Source organism: Accipiter gentilis, chromosome 28 (genome assembly GCF_929443795.1).
Source record: "Accipiter gentilis chromosome 28, bAccGen1.1, whole genome shotgun sequence".
NCBI classification, from domain to species: Eukaryota; Metazoa; Chordata; class Aves; order Accipitriformes; family Accipitridae; genus Astur; species Astur gentilis.
Window position 1 is genome coordinate 4,696,723 of NC_064907.1, and position 8,654 is coordinate 4,705,376.

At 42.7% G+C, this 8,654-nt stretch overlaps 1 protein-coding gene across 1 annotated transcript; it reads right to left on the reverse strand.

Moving 5' to 3' along the window:
• Positions 1–468: 468 nt before the first annotated feature.
• On the reverse strand, positions 469–7,969 carry LOC126051801 (saccharopine dehydrogenase-like oxidoreductase). The gene is made up of 7 exons (XM_049831493.1): positions 7,932–7,969; positions 4,399–4,573; positions 3,118–3,237; positions 2,964–3,020; positions 2,311–2,422; positions 1,392–1,473; positions 469–660 (listed from the first exon to the last, which is right to left on the reverse strand). Exons 1-7 carry the CDS (start codon positions 7,967–7,969, stop codon positions 555–557), a joined length of 690 nt encoding a protein of 229 aa, XP_049687450.1. The 3' UTR covers positions 469–554.
• Positions 7,970–8,654: the final 685 nt, after the last annotated feature.

Consider the following 8,654-nt stretch of genomic DNA (forward strand, 5'->3'; position numbering starts at 1 on the left):
ATAATAACCCAGGGGGAAAAAAGAGACAAAACCGTTCCTTAAGCTCTGAGAAAGAACAACTACTCTTTTATTTCACTATGGGCACTAGGGCTTTGAAAGCAAGAACACCACAAAGCAATAGCGCCCCTCCCAAACAGGCATGAGGAGTAACTAGTTGTTTCATCTGCTAAGGCACTTGTTATCCAGGGCCTGCCTGCTTTTAATAGTTGCAGACTGGGGCCAAGCAAGAAGGCTGTGGCTGATTGTGAAGCAGATGCCATAGTGGTTCTCTTAAGTAGTAGCTTAAAACTTAGCTAGAAGAGATCAAAGAAAATTCTAGAACTAGTACCCAATAAGTCACTGATTTAATATGCTTGGGAACTAAAACTCAAGCCCCTTCATGGGCTTGCTCGCTATAGCAAATAGTACTGTAACTTTTAACTCCATTTTTCTTCTGTTTCTGCTGTAAACAATAGCACACTGAAACCATTTTATGATTAGGCTTTTACAGCCAAATGAGTTTTATTGGAGTTAGACCCAGGAAAGGGGTTAGTTCATACAGTTATGTTTTGACTTCAGAGTTCAGGCTTGCTAATAACAGAGAACTCAACACCACGTTTGTTGAGGCGATCGATCGGTTTTGTTTTGGAGAAAGCAGCTCCTGGAGAATATACACCACCCCTGTTAATGAAAAGCAAGAGAGAAAAACAGTAGTGGTACAGTGAGTGAGACCTTTCATTTATTTATTTATTTATTTATAAGTCAAGGATGTATATAACTGCCTGAGAAAGAAAAAGCCACTCTCTCCCACAGGAGAGCGTGTGCAGAATTTAGCAAGCTGGTTATATTCATAGGTTTGTTTCTGCAGCCAGCAAACTCAAGAGAAACCATTCCATTAACTGGAAATGCAGACACTGATGCAACAGATGCAGCAAAAGCATTTCTAAAGACGTATGACTACATCTTTTCAAACTGAAAGGCAGATGAAGAGTAAATGGCTGTGAATCAGTATCTGAAGGTTTCACGTATTATTTTTATAATGACCTTACAATTATTACATATATTACACGTTATTACATAGGTGTATTACGATTACACGCATAGAAGTATACTGAAATGCGGTGGACTGACCTTGGCTGAATGCCAGGTGCCCACCAAGCCGCTCTATCACTTCCCTCCTCAGTAGGACAGGGAGAGGAGAAAATCCTATGGAAAAAAACCCCTCATAGGTCAAGATCAAGGTGGTTTAATAAAGCAAAAGCAAAGTGTGTGAAGTTATCTCCCTTGCACAGCCATTTGGGTGAGGCAAGACAAAAATCCACAGGGTTATGAGATCTGTAGTTTCCAAGAGAAACATACACATATAGTAGTTTTAGGGGAGATCAAGCTGTTCTGCATGGGAAAGTACTTACCGTTTAGGCAGACAAGCTGCATCCTCCAGAAGAGATACAGCTGCTTGAACCATTGCAATTGGTATAGCAACATAGCCAGGCTCTGACAAACAAACAAACAAACAAAAAAAACAAAACAAAAAACCCCAAACAAACAATGTACAGCGTGTTGAAATGTAGAATGTAATCTCGCTCTTACCCACAGCGTGCTGAAGAATAATCTCTTTGGCAACAAAACAGCCTTCCCCATTTAAGAACAGCTTTTTTACCTTGTAACCATCCCAAGTAGCTGGTGAAGTCCTTAAGATCTAATCTGGACAAATACTGCTTCAACTACAGGCCTATAACCACACAACAAGCATGAGCGATCACCTCACAGGTGAGAGAGGGCTCTCCATTACAGCAAGAGCTTTCCCCATTCTGTGCTTAAATTCAGACTTTTGCTGTGAGACTGTTGCATTCAGCAGTTATTTAAAGAAGCTATGCTTCATTAACTCCTTTCTGAATGCACATTCTTGCTGTCTCCAAACTTGACTTCAGGTGTCACCTCCCCTCAAAGGAATGACCTGAACACAGGTATGTTATGGCTAGAAATGATACTATGCCAGATCTGCTTCCGTTCACTCACAGGGGACTGGAAATAAACAAGTAGTAAGTCCAGGCTGCAACAACTGAAAACTAACCTTAAAGCACTCTCCCTTTAACTGCTCTACTCTGCAAAAATGAAAAATTGGAACAGGGAAAGTCAGAAGGAAAGCGAATGACAAGGCAGCAAATGAAGTGGCTGTGAATGCTACTATCCAAGGTAATACTCTGTAAAGGCTGCTGACTTTGTCCATGCTGCAAGCGCTCCTCAAGGGTGAGTAGCAGTGGAACCATAAACTTCTTTTCAAGCAGGGAATGTAAGGCAAAAGCAGTAAGCTGCTACTGACATACATACCTGGTCCTTTCACTTCAGTGCAGATCTTGACATTTGGTTTGCCATACTGGGGGTCTTGCCCCTCACTGTAACCCTCGCCAAAAAAAGTCATTGTAAAAGAGGTTCCATCCATCTGTAGTGGACAAGACAAACGTGGCCACCAAAACAGTAACTCACTTCTATCAGGCAAGCACAAGTAGTAAATACAGGTGTCTATTATGCCACAAATACTATCATCTATCTAAATATGAGAAGAGTTATTGGGAGTTATTGCTTAAAAGGTACAATCTCATCTAAATTTGTAATCACTTCCCCTTTGTTGGAACTGTTACTGTCCTAAAGTCCATTTATTCTCTCAGGGCTTTCAGTCCTGGGTTTGTACTACTCAGTCTCCCCCTGTCATCACCGTTGACAGATGTGAGTGCTGTGAGCCATCCCTGTAAATACATCAGACCCAGCAACATGACCCATTTTCTCCTGGTATGAGTTGCACATACTCTGATGTCTAATAGCAGAAGGCATGATGATTTAAATATTCAAAGCTAACTGAACAGGCACACACAATGTGCATTTAGAAATTATTTCTTTGGGACTAAGCAGCTGACTCTAGATTACTATTCCACCATTATCATAACAAATCTATTCAGTAATTGTGATGGAAAACAGTCAGCTACCTGTTTCTGGGTTGGTCCTTTCTTTGTGAAGAATCCAGCAGAGAAAAATTCCGGGTACTATATAAGAACAGGGGAAAAAACCAACCAAACAACAGTAAACTAGAGGGGGAAAAAATATCCAAACACTTAATTCTTTTGTGTTCTGAACACTTACTTTTGTCAGAAGTTTTCTTCCAAAGCTCAACTTCACAAGAAGAAGAAATAAAATGCCAGCAAACATCAGCTTGATAACAGAGCCAAGACCACCTATGTTCACATAAGCGCCATACTGCACCTGAGGCAAAACCATATTTCCAGTGGTAGAATTTACATTAAAATTTTTGCATCAGTTCATTTGTAAAAATGAATCTACCCCCACATTAGGATGCAACTGCTTGATACAATAGATAGCTGTTTAAATCGGGCCTTAGACAATTGTCTTGGTTCTAAGCAACTCTCTGAATAATGCTTCACTTTGTAATTCATTATGAGAAGACAGTGTAACTACAGAATGGCGAGGGAGCGAGCATGGTAAACAAGAGTGGAACACTTTAAAGAAAGGTGCATTTTGGTATCCAATTCCAGGCTGCTTTCCCAAGATCTTCCTTTCCTCCCCTTACTGCTTTAGTTTAAGACAAACTGACGCCTTCCTTTAGAATTTTGGAATAGCAATGGGAAGCCTTTCTCATGAGTAGTTTCCAAGTATATTTTCAGAGCACTGTCTCACCTTCATCTCTTAACTGATGCCTGTGATTCTGCACAGCTGTTCTATACGTTGTTGGGGCTGGTCTCCTCTCAGGAAACCATGGAAAACAAAAACTAAACACGACCACCGCTTCACCTTGCCTTTACTCTGCACACCAGAGACCCAAGCATCAAAGACGTCTCCAGATACAAATGAGCAGCATACGAATTCTTTATCAGAATGTTTACTACACTGACCTGACCTGACCATAGTTGCACAGACTACAATTACAATGCTTTTAGAAGCTCCACTGATTAAAACAAGAAAAGCCTCTGCACAGGAACAGAATTTAACGTATTCATCATTCCCCAAAATAAGGAAGCCTACCTTTCAAATATTTCCGTGACTCAAGGCTTCCATTCCCTACAAATACAGGCCCAGAAATCAGATAGCATAAGAACCCTACGAGAGACTCTCGTATCTATTATGCTAGCAGCAATAAGCAAGCTCATCAGGCAGAGCATCGAGTAGTATGAAAGAGGCCCGTGCACCCAGAAGAACCTGGACCACATCAGGTCAAACAGCTTGCAAAGGAGACCAACAGCACCAGCCTCCTTCTTTACAGAAGCAGAAGCACATCGCAGTTCGTTACTATTTACCTAACTGCAGAAGCCCTACTACGCAGATCTGCACTAAGAACAGTTATCACATAAAGGAAAGATGCGCTGAAAATGCTACTAAGGACATAGTATACCAAAACCAGTAACTTACAGGTGTTTCCTGCAACTCTGTGTGCAAGTAACACTGAGACCGTTTCACAACGGAACCATCAGATCCCATGAATCGAATGGAGTACTCTTTGAATTCCTGATTGTAAAACACAAGTCCTCTGCCAATGGAAAAAAGAAAGTCAGAAAAAATGTTCACATGTTCACGCGTGCTGAAAGAAACAGATCATAACAGCCCTACCCATACTGGCTTTTTCCTCAAGCATTTCTATGACTTCACCTCCTTCCACTGAAAGCAAACCATTCCAAATTTATCCCTGGCTCAACTCAAAATCCCATGCACTACAGCGAGGATGAATTTGATAATCAAAATAATACTCTCCTCACATTTCTTTTTTCCTCCTACCAATCGCTTCTGAAATCAAACACAAAAGTTTGCCATGTCAACAAAAGTCTCTTAGAACAAGTTAACTTTGAGAGCCCGTAAATGCTGGGACATGTTCTCTTTTTTTTCAGTAAAATAGGAACAAATCAGTAAAACTGAACTTATCTTCAATTCTACTAGATGAGTATCTATCCATTCATATTACACTGAAGTCCTAAATGCATCTTTTTAGTATTTAGCAAAGCAATATGTTGCCAACCTATGTAGTGAATACTGGAGCTGTTAGAAGACAGCGTGTTTCACGTCTTACGCTTCTTATACCTGCTTCTAAGTTTTGCACCAACTACTGGAACAGGGGCATATCCTATCTTTTTTCGAAGCTTCCTCAGGTTGTCTTGATCCGCAAGGCCATAAACCGCTGACTTCCAGGTCCCATCATGTGCACAAGAGCCCTGGCAACATACCATGAAACCGTAGTTAATTCAGCATCTGAAGGTTTCATGTATTATTTTAATAATGACCTTACAATTATTACATATATTACACATTATTACATAGATGTATTACGATTACACGCATAAAAGTACATTGAAATGCGGTGGATTGACCTTGGCTGAATGCCAGGTGCCCACCAAGCCGCTCTATCACTTCCCTCCTCAGTAGGACAGGGAGAGGAGAAAATCATATGGGAAAAAACCCCTCATAGGTCAAGATCAAGGCGGTTTACTAAAGCAAAAGCAAAGGCCGCATGCAGAAGCAAAGGAAAACAAAAGCTTTATTCTCTACTTCCCATCAGCAGGCGATGTCCAGCCACTTCCCGGGAAGCAGGGCTTCAGGACACAGAGCAGTTGCTCCAGGAGGCAAACCTTGTACTAACACATGCCCCCCACCCCTCCTCCTTTCTCGTAGCTTTTATCACCGAGCAGACATCATATGGTACGGAATACGCCTTTCGTCAGTTTGGGTCACTACCCTGGCTGTGTCCCCTCCCAGAATCTTGCCCACCCCCAGACTACTGGGTGAGGGCGGGGGGAAATATTGGAGAGCCAGCCTTGATGCTGTGCGAGCACTGCTTAGCAGCAGCCAGAACGCTGGTGTGTTATCAGCACCTTTCTAGCACCAGTACAGAGCACAGCACGATGAGGGCTGCTACGGGGAAAATTAACTCCATCTCAGCCAGACCCAATGCAATCTCCACCCCTTACGCCATACCATTTGTGTCATGCTCAGGTCCCACGGAAGTTAATACAGAGAAGATTTTATATTTATTTTTCTATATATATAAAAAACTGCCCCATTGTATTTAATTCTCGTTACTAAATCCCTTCTTACCAGCACTTACAACTTATCCTACATACTTAAACCACCTTTATACCCAACATACAGATTTATACACTCTCATTAACTACTATTCCCTGTCCTTTAACAGACAGATATTACTCTCCCAATCCACGCACTTCCTCCTCTCCTCCCAATGCTCATAAGAACAGGCTATGACTTGGGCCCCATCTGGCAATATGGGTGCTCAGGACAGGACAGGAGAAGCAGTATGTTCCATTGCTGGGCACCAACACTGTCTTGGTTTGGGTCATCGTTGCATTATTTCAATAATGACCTTACAGTTATTACATACATTACACCTTGTTGCAATTATTATACTTTAATGCCTGTAATGCTAATACATGTACCTTGAAACATACCCCCCAAACAAAACAAGCAAGCAAGCAAAAAAACCCACCAAACGGCCAAACACTAGGATTACTGGCAACACACTATGTATCTGTTACAGTTTATTTATGTATGAATCCTTCCGACATCTCTGCAAATATTATTTCCTGAAATGGCTTAACACAGCAAACTTTAGGTAGACAGCCTATGCAAACGAACCTTACAAAAGCGTGTTTGCTCGGCATACTTCTGTTAGCTCCTAAAGTTCTTAGAGCCATCACCAAAGAACTGCCAGCTTGTTCCTTGGTCTGAATTAATGTAACAACAGTTATTCTAATGGGCTACAGTGAAGTCACCACAAATACCTCTCAGTTTCCAAGAAGGCGTAAACCAACCAACCTCAGGCCCAGATTTCACCTTCAGGAAACTTTCAACAGCAGTTAGGGTACCTTTAAGGGAGGAGAAAACATGACTTGGCATATACAGTCATTAGTTCACAAAGCCAGAGTACACTCTGGTAGACTCAAACAGCAGGCCACTGACACTGTTAGTTGAAAAGGCAGAGTCACATCTTTACCTCAAAGTAAAATAAACTACGATTAAGTTCCACAGCTCTTTTAGTTAGCAAGTATCAAACTTCTTACGTAAAGTACTTCAAGAAGCGTCACCAATATTAGCTTTACTCGCTACATTTTTCATTTGTCTTATCCACTTAATGACATAATAAAAATAATACACACCAAAAAAAAAAATAAAGGAAAGGAATATTAAGAGCCATATTCAGTTTTCCTCCAAGTTTCAAAATTAAGGATGACGTAGGCTGTGAAAACTGAGATGGACTTACAGATTTTGGTAGACCTTAACTACAAAAAAACCCAAACCAGCACCTTTGTGCTGCTTTTTGCTGCCCGGCTGCTCTGCCGTGCCACTGGCCAAGCTGTTTCATCCCTTGTAGTACTTCTCTTCTTTCTGTATTTTGCTCCTTGGTGAAGAAGAAAGGGGTTAAGAAGAAAGTTAGCATTTTTATCTGCTCTCTTTCCCCGCTGCTCCTCGTCTCGTTAGTCTCTGATGTTGGCAGACACGGGACTCGTTGCTAATTGGAAATGGGTAATCTGTTTCTCTTGAGCTGGGAGGGGATTTTGAAGATGGTGTATGTGTCAGAGCACTGAATTTTTAGCTTTCCTTCTAAGGTTTATGCAGTTTGCCACTTGCCTGCGAACTACTTTCCCCTGTACCTTCCTCCTCATTGGTCTGGAGCCACGTGGCCAATTTCAGACAGGTTTGATGCAATGGGCAGGAAAAAAATAGGAAAAAAATGAGCACAGGGGAAGACAGACCTCATTCACTTTAGCGGCTCATGGAATAAGCTTGTTTAAACTCCTTGTCTAATGGCGATGACAGAAGCAGAGGCAAATGACGCCTTTATCCTGAACGTTGCAAACGTCTTAAGTCTACAGATGTGAGCTCTCAGTGCAGATTAAATTTGCCTGGCAAGTGGAACTCTCCGGGAATGAACTTCTCACCATGGTAAAGCCCCAACAACTCCCCCGTGCTCCGCCATAGTCGATCTTAATTTTTGTTCTATCCTTACTAAGCGTAACGTGGTTTTTTTTCTTGTGCTGGTCACACATTTTGGCTCTCTAAAACCAGGAAGCCTGGTGGGCTCAAGGTAAGAGAAGAGCAGCAGCGAGGTTTTTAAGTGGACGGTTTGAAGCTGGTGCCCTGGGCTATTTACGCACAGGTGGAGAGGTTAATGGAACACGGGAATAAGATGAGAAGAGCAGCTACGACTACCGTGAATGCCACCAGCCGTCGGCCTCAGGGGGTCGTCACCATCCAGTTGGAAGAGGTGTAGTGTGCAGGCACTGTTTCCACCGTTCAGGATAGCTGTTTAGCACTCTGAATGAACTCGGTCCTCTTAGATGCACCGTCAGAGGAACTCGTGGAAGTTCGTGCAGACGCAAAACGCAGGGTGGCTCTGTTTTACCTAGACCCACCCTTGTTTATTGGCACCTCCACGACAGCGAGCAGGTGAGAGCCTGTCGGGTTGCCTCACCCCGGGCTGCAGGGCCAGCCTTGCCAGCCCACCTTTTCGGCGCTTGCACGCTGCCCGCCACTGCTGCTCTCGGAGCGGGGATCGCCGAAGGCAGAGGTGTCCGAAACCACTGCCTGCCTGCAGGTTGGCTCCGTCTTTAAGATCCTCTGTGTGCCAGAGATTACAGGCGGTCTTTGAAAATCTCTCGCTG